The sequence below is a fragment of the Corella eumyota genome, chromosome 4 (genome assembly GCF_963082875.1).
Source record: "Corella eumyota chromosome 4, kaCorEumy4.1, whole genome shotgun sequence".
NCBI lineage: Eukaryota > Metazoa > Chordata > Ascidiacea > Phlebobranchia > Corellidae > Corella > Corella eumyota.
In genome coordinates this window covers 13131537-13151151 of record NC_137493.1, presented here as the reverse complement: position 1 = coordinate 13151151, position 19615 = coordinate 13131537, and the positions used below count along the sequence as shown (strand labels likewise).

Here is a 19615-nt window from a genome sequence, read left to right as displayed (position 1 = left end):
CAAAAAAAGAGAGAGATAGACATGTGTTGGTAACGTGGAAGTTCTGGAAAAAAATAAAAAGCTACGCCCCGGTGCGTATTAGGATTTCCCTTTCTTTTATCAAAATTGGGAGAGGGTGTGTATTTGCTCTTAGTATGTGCTTAAAGTTTTGCATTTTCCGGGCCACCAGACAGAATAATTTTCGTTGAAAATCGTACAAATACGTTTTCAAGTAATATATATTAAAACAGACGTGTAGTTAGTTTTTAAAACTATCTGGTAACAAACCAGACAACTTTGAAATCAAGGGCAAAATAATTGTATGTATTTACAAATAATTGGTTGAAGAAAACATGTAAAATTTGATATTCAAATATTAATTCGAAGATCTTTTGTAAATCAAATAATATACGTAGAATGCTTTACAAAATTTAGATACAAATTTTTGGATTCCATAAAATTAAAAAAGTGTCGATTCTGAAAATGTTGTACGCAGGCCAATCATTGGACATTGCGGATTTAATTGTTGTGTTGGGATATTTTTTAATAGTAATCGTCGTAGGAATTGTGGTAAACATAAATTATTTCATTTTTTAAATTATTCTAACAAGCTTCAAAGAAAAACGTTACAGCTCTCACGGAAATGTTGTTTTCCTATCGCAATAACTCGAGCTTTAACTGCAGCTTAAATTACTGTTATCACAATTTACCAATTTCTGTTTTTTCTAGGCTAGTTGCATTTCGAAACGCAATACTGTACAAGGTTACTTTCTTGCTGGCAGAAATATGAATTTTTTCTTGGTTAGTTTGGACGACCAAAATTAAACTGTCTTTAAGTAAAATATTAAACCTAGACCCCAACCTTTAATTTTTTACAAGTCTTTGTAGTAAATTAAATAACAATTTAAAATAATACTGTTTTAGGTCGGGGCATCACTTTTTGTAAGTAACATTGGAAGCGAACACTTTGTAGGTCTAGCTGGTTCGGGTGCAGCAGGAGGTATTGTAGTGGGTGCCTGGGTAGTGAACGGTGTACTATTAATTCAGTTACTTGGATGGGTGTTTGCACCAGTTTATATCGCATCAGGGGTAAGAACTATATTTATTTTTTTACTGGCAATTTTTTAAAGGACCAAAAATTCTACACGTTATTTTACAATAAAGCCTCGTATAGATACTGTGCCTACCCTAGCCTAATAAACAGCTTTTACTAGTAAGGTTATACTTATCAAATACTGTAACGTTCGAGTCTTTTATTCTTTCGTATCATATGCCGTATTATAATTTATAGTTTATTATAGCGAAAAGATACACATACAAAACGTTCACAAACTCGTCACCCGAATACTACCACCGTTTTGCCTGCTCTCAAACTTAAATCAATCCGGTGACGCCCTTATCAGCGGGTGCAGACCAATCATTAATTTAAAGGCAAATTAAGTGATAACGCTATTTGTTACATTCCTCCCTTCCCGATAAAGGAATACTTTACAATATAACAAAAACATACACAGTAAACATAAAAGCGGTAAACATTAATAATAAATCAGAGGATACAGAACATTATACGTTTAAAGTTAATACTAATAAGATTTGCCAGGTGATTCATGAAATTTAATTAACCTGATGTCTCTAACTATGTGATAAGACATAAACTTGACAGATCGGATTAAATATGTTATATCGTTAATACGTTTAACTACTTTATATGGGCCGCAAGGCTTATTCCCAAATTGTCTTAGCCATACATTTTCTCCATTAAAAAAACATTTGTATGAGTTCACGATGTGATTGAAATTAATTTTTTCTTTTTCCACAGTAAAATTTTCTGCTCTTAACAATTTAAGCACGTCGGACCTACTAAAATACCAGTAGTACCTTCTGTGCAGATGTTTTAGCGCCATTTTAGGCGTGTGATAATTTTTAATGGTAAAGTCCAATGCAGATTGTTGAAGGGGTCGTGGGACAATCAATTGATAAGTTTCAGATTGATTGTAGGGTGAAATCCATCTTCTATATAATATACCATCCTGCAGTGTAAGGCTGTCCCATTGTTGATAATAGGAATAAGCGGTTTTGCTCAATGAGCCATAGCAAAACGTATTTAAACTTGGTCGTTTTAAACCGGTATTCTCCTAATAAACAATGCTTTTTATATCTTTGTCCAGATTTTGTTCTTTACGAATTAAGCTTGGTGTCTGCAGAGGGAATTTTTTGTGGCGTTGCAATTATTCTTCGTATGTTCACTATTTTCGGATTATTTTTCATTTCTGTTTCGATCATTTCTTTTTTCTTCCTGGAGTTGTTATCTTTTTTGTCCTTTTTACCCGTAGGCCTATTGAAGTTTGGCAAAACGATTTTCTTTTCAGGGTGACTAACTTTCTTTGCAGTGTCTTCTTGAATTTTATTTTGGTTTGTTTCATTAACAACAGCATTTGATTTAATCAATTTTAAAACTTCTGTCCTTAAATCATTTATTGATAGTGACATTGTGGTCTTTAACAAAGAAATCTCTACTTTATTTTTATTTTTCACATTTTCTTGTTCATTTTTCCATTCCTTGAACAGCTGTTAATCTTCCTGTAATTTTTCAAACTGTTTCTTCATATTTTCAAAGGTATCCATCACTTTAACCATGACTTTAATTTCAATTTCCTTTTTAATTTCTTCTAAATCGTCATAGGTTACTAGATCGTCGCATCGGCTAATGCTTTCATTTCCATTATAGTATTCTTCAGGTGCGCCAATTTCACTTGAAGTTGCACAATACATTTTAATTTAATATTCTACACAATCTCGGCAGGACTTCCAATGTAACGTTCTAGTCTTTTATTCTTTCGTATCATATGCCGTATTATAATTTATAGTTTATTATAGCGAAAAGATACACATACAAAACGTTCACAAACTCGTCACCCGAATACTACCACCGTTTTGCCTGCTTTCAAACTTAAATCAATCCGGTGACGCCCTTATCAGCGGGTGCAGACCAATCATTAATTTAAAGGCAAATTAAGTGATAACGCTATTTGTTACAATACCAATGTTAGAATAGCTTGAAAACATATAGGCTTTTAAATCCCACTGTCTCTACTGCTTTTTAATTGATAGCACGAAATAAGAATTTGATCACTGTACTACAAATCATGTATTTTTCTAACTTTGTTATTTTTAGGTTTGTACAATGCCTGGATACCTAGAACGCAGGTTTGGTGGAAAAAGATTAAAAGTTTATTTGGCTATATTGACCCTGCTTTTATATTTATTTACAAAAATATCTGTAAGTTTTTCAAAATTAGTTATGCTATTTTTAGTACTAATAATGCAATTTTGCCATGATTAAATTATAACAAATAACGCGTTTTAGATGTTAAAATAAGTGTGTGAGCTTTAAAAAGCAAAATTAGTTACATTTGGATATTCTTTTTTATTTTTGTGCAGGTCAATTTGTACTCTGGCGCTCTTTTTATGGAACAGGTTCTAGGCTGGCCTTTATTCACATCAGTTACTTTGCTTGTGTGTTTGACGGGCATTCTCACTGTTACAGGTATAACCTTAATAAAGCTTTTTAAATTTTTTTTTTAAGTTTTTTAAATTTACCAGTCTTACATTTGTGTGATTCAAAGTTTATTTTCTTATTGTTTGTTATGCCAAGGTGGACTAACAGTTGTAATGTATACGGATTTACTGCAGGCAATTTTAATGATTGGAGGAACTGTGTTTCTTACTATTCAAGGTAGGTATATAAAAACGTATGGCACCATGCCTACAAGGCAATATTAGATTTTTACCTTTACATTGATAAAAAATATTATTTCTTAAAAGTCGCTTGATGTTGTTCAAGGGTTTTCCCAAGTTGGTGGTTATTATGGAATGAAAGAAAAATACATGCAAACCGCACCAAATATAACAGTTGCGCAGATTAAGTATAACTTGACCATAAACATAAGTGACCCTTGTCTTCCTAAGGCAGGTCCCGAATCATTCATAATGCTAAAGGTATTTATGCTTAGATATTCACTTGTATTTAAAAATGCTAAGCGGCGTGTATTTATTATATAATGATTAAGTTAACTTTATACATTGAAAAAGTAATATATCGTTTGTGCGAATCAGGGCATCTCAAATCCCGATGTGCCATGGTTAGGTTTTTTAATTGGACAAACGCCTACTTCTCTCTGGTATTGGTGCACTGATCAGGTAGTTTTAATAGTACAATGCTAATTAGAGTTGGGCTTTATTATTTGAATTCTTGTTAACAGCTGACTTACGAATGTTTTGCAAACACATGTTTAAAAAAACTGTATTATTAGAGTAAGATTTTTAATTATTGATATTCATGTTGTATTTAGGTATTAGTGCAGAGAACGCTAGCTGCAAAATCTTTATCCCATGCTCAGGGTGGTACAATTATGGGTGGAATTCTAAAAATTTTACCCCTCTACATAATGATTATGCCCGGCATGATATCAAGAGTGTTGTTTACAGGTTAAAACTTTATATATGTAGGATCTAATACACTCCTACTATGGCTTAAACAATTATTAAACCCCAATACAGTACGCTGTAAAGATGAGCATTGATAAGAAAGCCACACTTAATTAAAATACACAAAATAGTCGTGTTAAATCAAACTCGCTAGCTTATTACCAAAACCTGCCCAAGGATTCAATCTACCAAATGTAATCTGTACAAGCGGCTTTTAATTAGAATTAAAACTACAGGAAATGCGAAATAAATGCGACACAAAGATATGACATGAAACACAAACTATAAAGTATATAAATCGCAAATTAAGTATAAAAGCAAAAGTCTAATTGTGTGTTAAAGCTTACTTCGGCCTTACTTATTTATGAGTTTTTACGTCCAGCAAACTGACCAGAAAGGCTATATTGCCAGTTATTTAAAGCGAAATAAAATAGGAGAAAGCGCATACAAACAATAAAGAAAATACAAAGCATTATCGATAAACAGAACAACAAATGCGTCATAAATGACGATGGGGAGTGAAAAATCTCCCGCAGCTGGGATCAAGCCGAATGATTCAGCGTGAAACGCCGAAACTTACTAAAAGTGACCTCCCGCTAATAAATCATTTCAAATTTTTAATAAGATCGATAATGGACATAACAATATATCTTATATTGTATGCTTCTTGATATCAACAATTTTTCGAATTTTATTTGATTATTTGCGATTAATTTTTTTTAGATGATTTGATATGTGTTCCCGGCGAGCATTGCTTAAAGATGTGTGGAAGTTCGGCCGGGTGCACTAACCTTGCTTTTCCGCGCCTGGTACTTGGAATATTACCTTCAGGTAGTTTCTATCCAATCAAAATTTCTTTAACTATTTTAAGCATAAGAATGTGTGTAACATCCTACCTTAAATATGCTGACATAACTAAATTTTAAGTGACTTAGACTTTTTTGATAACTAAATATTATAATTTTGGTATTTAACAATGCTAGGGATTAAGTAAAAGGCAAATGTTATTAAGATTCTTTCCTTAAGGTGCAAGAGGTTTAATGATGGCAGTTATGATCGCTGCGTTAATGAGTGGCTTGGATTCAATTTTTAACAGCGCAAGCACCATCTTTACATTAGATTTATGGAAGCAAATGAGAAAAACTGCAACTTCAACCGAGCTTATGGTTGTTGGAAGGTAAAGTTATCTGATTAGTTTCCCTTTCTTTTGTTTATAAATATCATATTCTAAGGACACATATCATTGTTGTTAAATTGTTTTCTAACAGATTGTTTATAGTGGCACTAATCGTAATAAGCATTTTGTGGGTTCCAATCATTCAACAATTCCAAGGAGGTCAACTCTTTTTCTATATTCAAGAGGTTACCAATTATATTTCACCACCTATCGCTGCCATCTTTGTGATAGGAATTTTGTGGCCTGGTTGCACAGAAAAGGTGATTAAATTTAAACTAAACCAACTCAATCACGTTTTAGTTCCAATAACCATCTAACTGCCTAAAACTTACCCAGAATTTTAAGGGCATACCTGTAGTTTTAAATGTCATTAAACTTAAAATGTGATTAAAACAACTTAAAGCTTAATGATAAATACTTGTTGTTTTGGCTTGGTAGGAGTAAGTACCGTTTAAAGAGGATAATAGAAAGTGCCATAACATAAAAAATAGCGTATATTAAACCATACCCCTCGTTTAGTTAAGTAATTTTAAATAACTTGACTTAAAATCGCTGTAGTGTTTCTGGAAATAGTTTGTTTTTAAAAAAGAGTTTCATATTTATACTCTGCAGGGTGCTTTCTATGGTGGGCTGGTAGGCAGTGCCCTTGGTATAGTTCGGTTGGTTTTTATTTTTGTGTACGCCGCACCAAAATGCGGGGAAGAAGACCAAAGGCCTTACTTTCTTTCAAAACTTCATTACATGTACTATTCTGGTGTAATGTTTTTTGTAACCCTGATTATAGCTTTTGTAGTCAGCCTGTTTACAGAAAAGCCTAGAAAGGCGAATGTAAGTTACTTAAATTCTGTTTTAGCATAACTTTTTTGCAATTTCCACCTATAGAAAAACTTCTATTAAAGTGACATTAAGCATCTTTAAATTTTTATGTATATTTTTAGATAACGCGTCTAACTTATTGGACTCGTAATGACATTCCTCCAATAGATAAGGCAACAGACAAGTTTTCTATGGAATTCCTTAACAGTAAAGATATGTAAGTGAAAAATAAAGGTTTTACAAAAATTAAAGGTTTTTTAATTTTTTTTTTTCTTTTTTTTTAATTATTTGTTTTTTTAGGAAGGAAAGTGTAACGGATTTTTCAGATGAACTGGATAAAATAAAGGACAATTCAACCTCAACAAAAAGGGCAAATAAAGGTATCTTTACAGTAATCTATATAAAATAGTTCATGCCACAATTTTTTGTGCATTTAATTTGTTTATTAACAGTAACAACTAACAATTATGTAAGAGACCAAAGTTTAAAAGGTCGTATCATAGCTAAGAAATGTAATTGCCTTTTTTTGTTTGACTCCTGCGATTTTAAGTTCTATATTTATGATTATTTTATTAGAACGGAGTTGCGGTAAATGGGCTTTAAAATTGGGAAGATTTCTTTGCGGTATTAGGCCAGAAAATGCACTTAAGATCGTGGACGAAACACCCAAGTTTTTTAGTTTAGAGCAAAGTAGAATGGAAAAGATTATACTCAATTTCTTTTTGGTTTGCATTCTGGCTATCGGTTCATCATTATACCTTATATGGTCAATTTAACAGAATATATATAGCAAGTTTATTATTCGGAAAATCTACATTATGTTTTAAGTTATTCTAGTTATTTACAAAATAAAATTAATATACAGTAGTTTACTTACAAATTATATAGTTTGTATTAAACGTTAATGTGTTTTTGTTTTATTAAATTAAGAACACAAAAAATATGCAGGTCTTCTTTTCTTACACTATATAAAGCCTTAACAAGCATTATGCCTTAAATGCCCGAAACAAAATCGTTGTGTTGTCGTAGAAAGAAACTAGGCTAGGCTTTATCATTTAAACGTTTGTATTGGTGAGCAAGTGTTAAACGTTGCATAAGAATATAGAAGTTAAAACAATAAACGGATAGTCATTATACTTAGCTAATGGACTTTTTAAAAAAGAAAAAACTGCATAATACAACCGACTTAAGGTAAGTGTTTTATAATAACATTTTCAATGTGTTTTATAGAGTTTATTTAATTTCAAGTTTTACTGAAAAACTGCACTATATTATAAGTATAATGTATGAGTTTAACTGAAAAAATAACATAAAATTTAAAAGTTTAAAACTAGAAACGATTAATATAAACAGTACGTCATAACACTATAGTTATACAACACAGTAAGAGTATAGACATTTCACATTGATTTGTTATGAGCATTTGCAATGCGGATAGGCAATACCGCCTTCAACGTTTACATGACAGCCAGCATATTGATTTGTTTTAGCTTTTGTCTGATAAACTTCGTTAATCTATTAATGTAATAACATATATTTAAAAAGTTTCCGTTATTTGCTACTAACTTGAAAGCAAGCAGTAGGCTAACTTAACAGGTAGCTCTCGCACACTTTTATATTCGTTTATTAGTCAAGTAATCAATTAGTATTTACTTCAGTTATGTTTACCTGAATAGCATCGACAATTCCTCGTTTTTGTAACACTCTAAATACGTAAAGTATTTCGTTATCATAGGTAAAATAAGTATTTGTTTCTTGACATCGCGTTGCTGTGATATTTGGAATTTTCCTTATTAATATTTGTCTGTTGTCAAAGTCTTGTTCTATCATTTGAATTACTTCATTTACATTTCGGCCATCTTTGAGTACTGTTCGTATATTTGCTAGGCAGAATTCTATTTCACTAGGCTTCAAATACTTGCACATTATGTCAATAAGGCCTTCCGGTTGCTGTGGTATATTAATAGTCTACCAACAGTATTTCCCTTAGCTTTTTACGTAGTCAGCTAGACTAGCATACAAAGGTATTAGTTGTTCGGGTATATATCTTCAAAAATCATTATATAAATAACAGATGTGTTTTACTTAAGTTTGCTAATACAATGCTTTACTTTAAAAAATCCAAATATTTAACATTTTTCTTATACAGACTTTATTTGTGTACTATTGAATTGTGAACTACCTAGACTAGTAAATTATAAGAACTACGACTTAAGCTATGCGTAAATAACTCTAGAACTTTCTTATTAGGCGTTTATTTCAAAACTTTTATTACACAAGATTTGACATTGGTTTCAATTACACGTCAGCCTATACAAATGCTATAGGTTAATTCCCAGCGGTACTTTCCCTACATTACAATTTTTATACAAACTGTTGCTTAGTACAAAAGCCTGCCAAGTAAATATAGCTAAAACGTCACGGTCTATATCTTTACACAAACAATTGATTAATTAATATTAAGTGCGTCAAAACAAAGTTGCAATACGTGGGAAAGGCCACGCTTATGATGGTGCAATCACTTAAATAGCATTAACACTATAGTTGGTCATATACTAACAATAAAAACAAAATTTAAACTGCATAAAAAACAGCCTTGTATGCATAAAAATTACATTTCTGTTAAATCACAAGAACAGTGCTTGAATGGTGCTAATACTCCATCACTTATGGTCACATGACAAAAAACATTTTCTTCTGTTTCGGGTTTGACGTCAGTTTCTATCACCTAAATAGCAAAATCGTAAGTCAAAAGTTTTACGCAAATACAATTTTTTGTTTATTGTTGTTATGCAAAAAAGGGGTTATTACCTTTATTTTTCCTCCCAATAAAATGTTGCCCCTTTCCAATACTCTTAAAACGTATAGTTGCTGATTATCGGAGGTATACCAAGTATCGTTACACCGCGATACAGTTATTGGTTTAAATGCATCAATTATTTGTCGTCTGTTATATAAACTTGCTTTTTCCAATTCCCGTATTACAACGTTTACTTTTTTACCGTTTTCAAAGCTTGATTTAATGCACTTTTTCGTAAAACCAATCTCATTTGGTGGTAAATACATCATTGTTTCACAGTTTCTATATGCTATATAGTGATTACACTTTGTTAAACCAGTCTACTAGTCTTAAACAAATGTTTTTTATTTGTAAAACTACGCGTGGGTAGGCGTTTCTAAAGTACATATAACTAAAGCTTACTTGTTTTGCGCCGTGTAGTTAGCTTTTGTTAAATTCTTTATGACGGAAAAATGTTTTAGATTGCGGGGCTTTCCCAAATCAAAGCGCTTCGATTTTTTTGATTGCTACTGATATTTTTTTATTTTTATATGCATTAATGACTTAAAAATGAGCATTAGTGAGCTACAGTAGGTTTATTTTTTTATTTGTGACAAAAATGTTGTTGTGTCGTTGTGTTGATCAATCTCGGTCGTTGTGTTGATCAATCTCGACTTATTTTAGTTATACTCCCTAGCTAACTTGTAACTAAATACTTGTTCTAAAGTAATTCCTTTTTAACCTTAGAGTTTAGAAGGTCTTACATTATTTTTATGGTGCATAAGTTCTTTAATGCTTTTATTTATATGTTTACGTTTTAAATTAAAACTTAAATAATAATTTATGTAGGCCTTTCCAAAGTTATCTTTTATTATTGTTTCCCTAGCGGTTTAAGTACAGGACTTGTTTGAAAATGTGCACGTTTAATTTTAGGTTGAAATATATAGCCAAATTTTTTAATATGCAATAAAATTATTCTCTGTTAATCTCAACAAATCTTTTTAAAAACATTGATCAATACTTTAGATATAAGTTGTATAACAGCAAAAAGCACAGGAAATATTTGCATTTTGAGTTTAAACGATATATCAAATTAAAAGTTTTAAAAGGAAATAAAGCAATACAAGGTAGGTTAACCAAGTAAAAAAAACTAAAAGAAATTTGTCGAAACTCAAATATTTTCCTCTTATCTGACAGTTGCAATGTCGATATCCTCGAATTTTGTCGTCAGGAAAATTGACATGACACCCCGCTCGATCAAACTTAGGTCCTGGCTGTATCACATTTACCTTTTCACATCATATAAACACAAGTTTATTAATTTTCACACATAAAGGTATACCCACTTAGTGACCTTAACGTTATATCCTTTTTCATCTTACCATTACATATTTTGTTTCATGTTTTTTCCGATTTCTAAGTACATACAGCTTTTCATTTTCTGTTGTATTATATTTATCTTGCCGATCGCAATAAGACACAGTCAGTCGACATAACTTTTTTTTTGTCATTGATGCAATATTTAAACAAATTTACAAGTATTTGTAAAATCACGATAACTAAACTTAAACAGCTGGGGTACAAGAAACTTAAAATTATTTTTTCCTAATTTACAGGCTTAAAATCATAATCACATATAAGTACTAGAAAAAAATGTCTAGTTAAATACAATATAGCATTTTCTTTACCATAGATTCTAGAGAAGTATCACCAAGTTTGCTTTTAATTCATTAGCATTCATTAGTTTAAATTTTATTTTAATGCTTCAAACTTAACAGCGCTAGGATATAAGTAACAAGAATTTTTAAACTAAGCACCTAGCTATGACTATCATATAGTTAACAGTTTAGCGCCTTTTGCTTGCCAGCTTCAAATTTTAACTCATTTTCAATTTGACGTGTTCTTCCCCCCACTATTGTTTATCGTGAATTTAAATAGTGACTTTACACATAACAACTTATTTTTGATGTATATTTATAATTAGTATAGACGTCACAACAGCATTGTATAATTACCCACCTAAATTGTAATAACAATACCTGCCCACTTATACAATTCACATTGTAACTTAAACCACTTCGTTACCACATTGTCCCTGTTTCTTCATAGATTGATTTTTTGTTGTCGTTCTCCCTCGCTAAGATTTGCCAATTCGTTAAAAATGTCGTTAACGTTTCGTTTGTTCTTAAATTTACTTTAAATGCTCGTTTGGCCAAAACTTAGTTCACTAGGTCACATACGAGTATTCATTTTAAATATTTTTAGTTAAACGTAATCCTAGAATCTTCTAAGTTTAAGTTTACCTTAGGGTAGTTAAATAAAATAAAATTGTGCTATTTTAACATTTTTATTTTACAATCAAATTTGTACATAATGCACCAAGATTAAGCTACAATGAACGTATAATGTTTAATATCATCACAGTATATTTTAAAAGTATTATGCAATAATTTTAAGTACGTAAAAAAGACATCACAGTAGAATATAACCCCCCATTTTTAATTGCTTGATAACAAATACGTAACTAAACTACGTGGTATTTAAAACAAGATGAAAAAAGGCCAATAAATTTTACAAAGTTAAAGTTTTGTTAAAATATATTAATTGAACGTGGCCTGGTGTAAAAAGCACAATCCCCTAGCTATATTAACATAAAAAGATTTACAATTCTAAAGTTGTTTGCTACACCAACTAAATGTTACATCTACAAAGTTGTTTGACTACATAAGGGCGCTTTAAAATACAATGCCAAATCGATTACAAAAAATAATCAATTATTGGAAAATATTGAAGAAATTTTTTCAACTGTTGCTTTTTTCCAGCTGTATAGATATTTCTTAAAACTCCAGTATTCCTCACCAAGCTGGCAGTCGCAGTGTCGATAAATTTTGTGTTTATTGTTAAGCGACCTAACATGACACTCGGCTCTAACAAATGTAGGTCCTGGCTGTACCACGTTAACCTATTTGATTGTTGTAGAAAAAATTATAACTTGTATTAAATGGTCTAAATTTGTCAGCCTACCTCTATGTGTTCTTCTGTAATTTTTTCTTTTATTTTAAATACGTACAGTTTCTCATTTTGGGTTGTTATATATCGCTCTTGCAGATCGCACCAAAAAATAGTTAAAGAACCCATTTTTTCAACTGACAACGACCCAATCTTTAAAAAAAGTAAATAAAGTTAATATAATAATACATTGCTGCTGTAATAGTCATACAAACTTTAAATAATTGCCAGGACTTAAAATATTAAATTGTTGTTATATAAATCAACGTAATAAAATCAGATTTTATTGTTATCCTATTTAAAGATTGGGTTTTTGCTTGCAAATTTAAACTTTTCAAAATTATGATTTGATCATATATTTGTTACTAGAAAAACATGAACTTTAAGCTTTTGAGAATTTTGTATTACCTTTTTTTCTATATCTTCTGCTCCGAATTGAAACACTATTGTTTTACTGCTAAACCAAATATCACTTGGTTTTGGGTTGCTTATCTTTCGACTAACGCTTGGAGGTTCCATATTGACAACAACTTGTAATTTTTTAATACTAAATAATAAATCTTTTCTTAGCTTTTGAATTTATGACTTAACAAATAATAATATAACGTTTTGTAAATAACATGGGCTTGTTATTTAAATACCCCTACATTTTAAATAATATACTTCGTAAAAGTTGTTTTAAAAATAAAACTTACTACATTATTTTTTTTAACTTAGTTACTACACAGAACCGAAAATGAAACAAGATTCGAGAAAAGCTACAATTAAGGTTGTTTAAAGTACTAAAAATATTTACAATTCTAAAGTTGTTTGCTACACCAGCTAAATGTTACATCTTCAAAGTTGTTGGACTACATAAGGACGCAAAAACTCCCATATTTCTCGCCAAGCTGGCAGTCGCAGTGTCGATAAATTTTGTATTTATTGTTTGGCGACCTAACATGACATTCGGCTCTAACAAATTTAGGTCCTGGCTGTACCACGTTTACCTATTTTATTGTTGTAAAAAAAATTATAACTTGTATTAAATGGTCTAAATTTGTCAGCCTACCTCTATGTGTTCTTCTGTAATTTTTTCCCTTATTTTAAATACGTACAGTTTCTCATTTTGGGTTGTTATATATCGCTTTTGCAGATCGCACCAAAAAATAATTAAAGGGCCCATTTCTTCAACTGAAAAGGAAGCAATCTTTGAAAAAGTAAAATAAAGTTAATATATTAATACATTGCCGCTGTAATAGTCATACAAACTTTAAATACATGCTAGGACCAAAAATATCAAATTGTTGTTATATAAATCAATCTTATAAAACCAGATTTTACTATTTAGTTGTTATTCTATTTAAAGATTGGTTATTTGCTTGCAAAGTTAAACTTTTTAAAAATTATGGGGTGATCATATATTTGTTACTAGAAAAACATAAACTTTGAGCTTTTGAGAAATTTGTATTACCTTATTTTCTATATCTTCTGCTCCAAATTGAAACACTATTGTTTCACTGCTAAACCAAATATCACTTGGTTTTGAGTTGCTTATCTTTCGACTAACGCTTGGAGGTTCCATATTGACAACAACTTGTAATTTTTTAATATTAAATAATAAATCTTTTCTTGGGCTTGTTATTTAAATACCCCTACATTTTAAATAATATACTTCGTGAAAGTTGTTTTATTGCGAATACTTATTCGTTTGCTTTAAAGGGCTTAACGAAGGCATATAAATAAGCAAACAAAAGAAACCAAACTTTAAAATTGTCTTTTAATTTGGGTTTCGCCGTTTCTTTTGTAGTTGATTTGATAAACAAAACGCCAAAGCTTGTATTTTTACGTACATAGGTTTTATAGATTTAAGGCGTCTTTGTTACATATTTGTTGTTTTAATATGTGTGATATGTAAGATATAATACTTTGATAAACTAGTGACACCTTTTTAAGCATTTTAACATAGGTGGGCACAGTTAATTGAAAAAGCAAATTCGTTAAATGGGTATTTGTTACACAATACAATAACTTCGCTAACGTTTTTTCGTTAAATTAAACCAAACGTAATGGAAGTTATCGGTAAACGTTAACGTTAAAATCTAATTAAAACAAACAAAGAAATTACCTTTTTTTTTAAAAAGGATAGTTATTTTATTAATCGATGTTTTAACTATAGACGAAAATGGTTTAGAAGAAGTTTTTAAAATTGGCTTAGGCCTAATGCCAAAATAACAGTGGCCGGATAGTATTTACTTACATCGTTTAAAAATTGCGACGATTAAACCCGATAAACGGCGATATTAAACATATATATTCCTTATATTACCATGTATTTACTTGTAAAATATTGAGTTACGGGCTTAATTCAACGAAAGCACAATTTAACGAAAGTTAACAGGTCCGATAACGATTTTTAAAATGAACTTAAAAGTGAAGTTTTAAAATTTAACTTCGTTATTTAACGTTTAACGCATTAACGATTTGGTGCCCACCTTTGCATTTTAACACTCAATATTTAAACAAAACACCTATAATTTCAGACAATATGTTCCTAAAAAAACAATAATATTTTGTATTGTTTAAACCTATGGCACCATCTTCTGTAGGTATAGCAGTATTTTTGAAAAGCTTTAACTGAAAAGCTTTATAAAAAAGGTCCTTAATTTTCATTAGGGTACGCATAGCAGTCATTTAAGCACCAAATCATCTATCTTCAAGATTTTAATGGTGAATGTATTTAAATTTAAAATGTACAAGAAAATATTTTTACCATTTTAGAAAGTATAAGAAATAAACATGCACATAAAACTTACTACATTATTTTTTTAAACTTAGTTACTACACAGAACCGAATATGAAACAAGATTCAAAACAAACTAAAATTAAGGTTTTTTAAAGTCTGTAGCGAGAAAAGAAATTAAAAATGAATTTTGTGAGGCACCAATATTCCTTACCCGGCAGACATTCGCAATGGCGATAAGTTCGTTCTTTTTCGTCTAGAAAAGTGACGTGGCACTCGGCCCGAAGGAATTTGAATTTCGTTTCCTCCATTACCTCCACCTATACAATAATACTTATTTAAAAAATAATTTAATATTAAAACAAGGTCAAGGTATTTAACATACCTTGATTTCACCAGGGTTGTATTTTTCCAAAACTTTTAGCATGTACAGCAATTGATTGTCAGTCGTAATGTAGCGTTTCTGCAACTTGCACCAAAACACAGGTAGTGGATCTAACTCATCTATGTTTAACGACCCAATCTTAAAATAAAATACTCTTTAAAATTAACACTAATAAATTTGTTTTTATAATTCACATGGTTTGTTTTTTGAGCCTATGGGCTATTGGAATATATGGAACATCGCTTGCATTTGCTCTATTAAATTATTTTGGTATTGTTGCAATACTCACACAAACGTCTTAAATTTTTGCAAGCAACACTTGCAAGTACATAATAAATATACGGGTCAGCATTAACAAAATATTGTAAGTCATGGACCGTACTTTTGCTAAAACACAAAAAATTTAAGTTTAGTTTTTTTCAGGCAATAGTAATACCTGATCATTCAATGACGTATGGTTTCGAAAGTTGCTGATTTGATTATCACTAAACCAAATTTCACTAAGCTTCAATGTTTCAGGAGTAATTCGAACATAATGAGGTTCCATTTTGTCTTTTTAAATATTATTTTTTTATAAAAAAAGATTATCCTTATATTAAACAAGCACCAAAAAATATTTTCACTTTTCTGAATTGCTATGCACCTATATGGCTATGCATAGGTTTTCTTTTGTCTTTGTGATTTTCCCGAGTATAACCCCCTGGGATTTCCCCTTTTTTAACCCCTTTGGTTTTTTAAAGGTAATTTGTTCAAACCTTTTTTGTTGTTTTTGTGCTGTCTTTTTTTTAAATATTTTGGGGTATAATAAAGGACGAAGATATTTCCTACAGGGCTGTTATAATGATTTTTAAACATTAACGTATTTATTTATTAAAACATTTCCGAAACTACATTTTATAAGAAAACTTTATTGGAAACTCAAAAAGCAAAAAAAATTTAAATGTATTGAAAAAAGCTTTAAAACAAATAACAATAAACTATTTAGTTAATAAAAGAAAAGTTTAAACTGTTCAAAGACAAAGCCTAATAAGAGAATACGAGCTAGACTGTTAATTTGTTTTGATGTTTTTTGGTGGATTTACATCTAATAGAGCGTGTAAGCCGTTACCATGTATATTTTAGTTTTAAATGCAATGGTTAATAAAACTTAAATGAAGTTTAAAGCCATGTACATTTAAAGTTTCCCTTTAGTTGCGCAAAAATACAATTGTTTATACTTTATAAAAGTTCAAAGCAGTATTTGTTTTAGACAACATTTGTTTGTAAAATTTTGCATACTTTTTACATACATATTTACATTTCAAAATTTTCTTTTTTAAAAGCTGTGAAATTTAAATGAAAAACAAGTAGAAATATTTTTTAAAGGTTACCACAGGGACAATGTGTTAAAGTACTTTTACCCCCACGAACTCTAACATGACATCCAGCATTTAAAGGCATGGATCGCACATTACCTTCTATTACCTGTTAATAATCAAGCATATCAATTTGTTTTTTATCATTTTTCAAACAACTTTTATTTTAATTATGGTTTAAATTCTTTACCCTTACGGTTCCACCGGGAAGTTCGTTGTTTTTTTCTAGAAACCTGAAAACGTACAACCTTCGGTTGTCATTGCTAAACCAAATTCTTCTAATTGGACACATTGCTACTATCATCGGTGGAAAGGAATTGATTTCTTGTTGACGTTCCCACTCACCAAGACACAGCAACTCCAAAATAACGTTGTGAATATTTGAACCATTTCTAAATTCATTTTTAATGCTGGGTTGACTAAAGCTTAGGTCAGAAGGTCGCATTAACCTAGACATTTTGAATATACTGTATCACACGCTTCCAAAAAATCTAGATGGCTCTAAATGCGTGTTTTTATTTAAACTTAACAGTAGCTAGACATAAACAAAGTATGCTTTTTTGGTTTAAACGGTGTATTATACACAGGCAACGAGTTTAGGTACAATGGCTTAGGCATTACGTTACAGTAACTAAACTAATAAAAGTAAAATTTCAAGTCTGGGACATTCCCCTTAAAATCTTTTTTTTATTGAAGCTACCTAGGTTATAAGTTATCATTTATGGGCTTGTAAATGCTGTTTATTGTTTTTTTTAAATACCTTATGAAAATTAAAACAATTTATCACGTTTTTAGTTTTTATTGTTATTTGCATAGCCTTGATACCGTGTACATAAATAGTTGCATTTTTTATATAAATATTTTTATTAGTCACGTGAACAGTTTAAAAAATAGTTTAAACTTGGGGATATCCCCTTTTACGTTAATGTTAAATTGCTGACTAAGTATTTTCTACTAGACATTTTTTATTTTGTTTCTATAAAATCAGTTTTACTACTATTGAGGAAAAAAGAAGCTAATTTAAGTTTATTGTTTAGTCGCAGTTTAATTATCACTGGTCTTACCTTGATGTGATGTTAAATTAATTGAGGGTCTAATACACATTGTGTATATATGTAGCCTGTATAATTTTTTACTTAAATACTGTTCAGCACAATAAGAATATAAATACGTGCAAAGGTCTTAAATAAAAAATTTAGCCTTTGGGACACATTCATTGTCTTTTTTGTTGTTGTAACAAAATAATAATTTTATAAGATTTTTATTTGTTTCTAATAACCAATCTACATGTTTATTAATTAATTGACAAAAACAGATTTTGTTTTTTATTTTAACTAAATAGCGAATTAATCATTTTTACATATACAGATTTACATAATCAAATTGCGTAATATATAATTGTCAAGAATTATTATATTTAAAAAAAAATCCTGGAAAAAAAACTTCTGAAACTCCAATATTTCCCTCCTATTTGACAATTGCAATGTCGATATCCTTGAATTTTGTTGTCAGAGAAATTGACATGACACTCTGCTCGAACAAACTTAGGTCCTGGCTGTACCACATTCACCTATTTATTTTAAATAAAAAAAGGTTTATTAATTTTCACACAGTTATACGAACTTTAGTGACCTTATTGTTACTTTTTTTATTTTACCATTAAATATTTTGAATCATATTTGTCCAGGATTCTTAGTACATATAGCTTTTCATTTTCTGTTGTAATATATTTATCTTGCTGATCGCAATAAAAAACAATCAGCGGACACAACTGTTCTATTGTCTTCGATTTAATCTTCAAGCAAATATAAAAAAAAGTGTTAAAAATTATTGTTATAACATAACCACGTTTTTTTTTTTTTTAAATTTGCTGCAACAAAAGTGCAGTTAACATTGTCATATTTTTTATTTTCTGATGACATACAACAGTTGATCTTGATGGGCCTGTGCATTTTTGGGTTAATGTATATACGTAATAAGGATTTTTTAGGAATTTTTCTATGTGGTATAAACATGCCTAAGATAATGGTCGTGTTTGGAAAAAATACTAAACTTAGTAAAAGTAAAGCAAGTTTTTACCATAGTTTCTAACAGAGTTTCTTCGAGTTTGTCATCGATTGTTTTTCTACTAAACCAAATTTCGCTTGGTTTTAAAGGGTTGTCCACAGTCAGGCTAACAGTAGGAGGTGCCATTTTGATAGTACACCGCAGTTAATGTTACAGTTTAAATTTTACTCATAAGCTGAAACTAAATAAGACTAAGATATAAGTAACAACCTTATTTTTCAATAAAGAAATTTCCATCGCTGAGCGAGAGTAAAACAAAGTTATGAACTAAGTTTATCACATTTACTTGTCTGCTTAGACAACAATAAGACATTCGCTTGTCTTTACGTTACATCTAATTTAAAAATAACTCGAACATAATGAGGTTCCATTTTGTCTTTTTAAATATTATTTTTTTATAGATCCTTATATTAAACAAGCTATCCTTATATTAAACAAGCATCAAAAATATTTTTACTTTTCTGAATTGTTATGCACCTATATGCATAGGTTTTTTTTTGTCCTTGTGATTTTCCCAAGTATAGCCCCCTGGGATTTCCCCTTTTTTAACCCCTTTGGTTTTTTAAAGATAATTTGTTCTAACCTTTTTTGTTGTTTTTGTTTTGTCTTTTTTTGTTTTAATATTTTGGGATATAATAAAGTACGAAGATATTTAATACAAGGCTGTTTTAATGATTTTTAAACATTAACGTATTTATTTATTAAAACATTTCCGAAACTACATTTTATAAGAAAACTTTATTTACAAAAAGCAAAAAAATTATAAGTTTACAAATGTATTGAAACAAGCTTTAAAACAAATAACAATAAATTATTTAGTTAATAAAAGAAAAGTTTA

General features: G+C 30.0%; 5 protein-coding genes across 5 annotated transcripts; 1 reads left to right on the top strand and 4 right to left on the bottom strand.

The window, feature by feature from the left end:
- Nucleotides 1–21: 21 nt before the first annotated feature.
- Nucleotides 22–7236, top strand: LOC145750888 (sodium/myo-inositol cotransporter-like). Its single transcript, XM_082566961.1, has 17 exons — nt 22–25; nt 449–549; nt 709–780; nt 904–1068; nt 3155–3259; nt 3421–3526; nt 3635–3715; nt 3824–3978; nt 4096–4179; nt 4332–4467; nt 5191–5298; nt 5494–5644; nt 5736–5904; nt 6257–6472; nt 6583–6677; nt 6761–6840; nt 7037–7236. The coding sequence occupies exons 1-17, from the start codon at nt 22–24 to the stop codon at nt 7234–7236; spliced, it is 2028 nt and encodes a 675-aa protein (XP_082423087.1).
- A 174-nt stretch (nt 7237–7410) lies between these two features.
- LOC145749922 (uncharacterized) lies at nt 7411–9664 on the bottom strand. Its single transcript, XM_082565806.1, has 3 exons — nt 9272–9664; nt 8129–9188; nt 7411–7975 (listed from the first exon to the last, which is right to left on the bottom strand). Exons 1-2 carry the CDS (start codon nt 9527–9529, stop codon nt 9072–9074), a joined length of 375 nt encoding a protein of 124 aa, XP_082421932.1. The 5' UTR covers nt 9530–9664; the 3' UTR covers nt 7411–7975; nt 8129–9071.
- A 5164-nt stretch (nt 9665–14828) lies between these two features.
- Nucleotides 14829–15992, bottom strand: LOC145751136 (uncharacterized). The gene is made up of 3 exons (XM_082567227.1): nt 15792–15992; nt 15356–15493; nt 14829–15290 (listed from the first exon to the last, which is right to left on the bottom strand). The coding sequence occupies exons 1-3, from the start codon at nt 15900–15902 to the stop codon at nt 15123–15125; spliced, it is 417 nt and encodes a 138-aa protein (XP_082423353.1). The 5' UTR covers nt 15903–15992; the 3' UTR covers nt 14829–15122.
- Nucleotides 15993–16372: 380 nt separating this feature from the next.
- Nucleotides 16373–17303, bottom strand: LOC145751071 (uncharacterized). Its single transcript, XM_082567151.1, has 2 exons — nt 16901–17303; nt 16373–16819 (listed from the first exon to the last, which is right to left on the bottom strand). The coding sequence occupies exons 1-2, from the start codon at nt 17165–17167 to the stop codon at nt 16715–16717; spliced, it is 372 nt and encodes a 123-aa protein (XP_082423277.1). The 5' UTR covers nt 17168–17303; the 3' UTR covers nt 16373–16714.
- Nucleotides 17304–17965: 662 nt separating this feature from the next.
- Nucleotides 17966–19212, bottom strand: LOC145751011 (uncharacterized). The gene is made up of 3 exons (XM_082567079.1): nt 18790–19212; nt 18368–18505; nt 17966–18280 (listed from the first exon to the last, which is right to left on the bottom strand). Exons 1-3 carry the CDS (start codon nt 18901–18903, stop codon nt 18128–18130), a joined length of 405 nt encoding a protein of 134 aa, XP_082423205.1. The 5' UTR covers nt 18904–19212; the 3' UTR covers nt 17966–18127.
- Between the last annotated feature and the right edge of the window lie 403 nt (nt 19213–19615).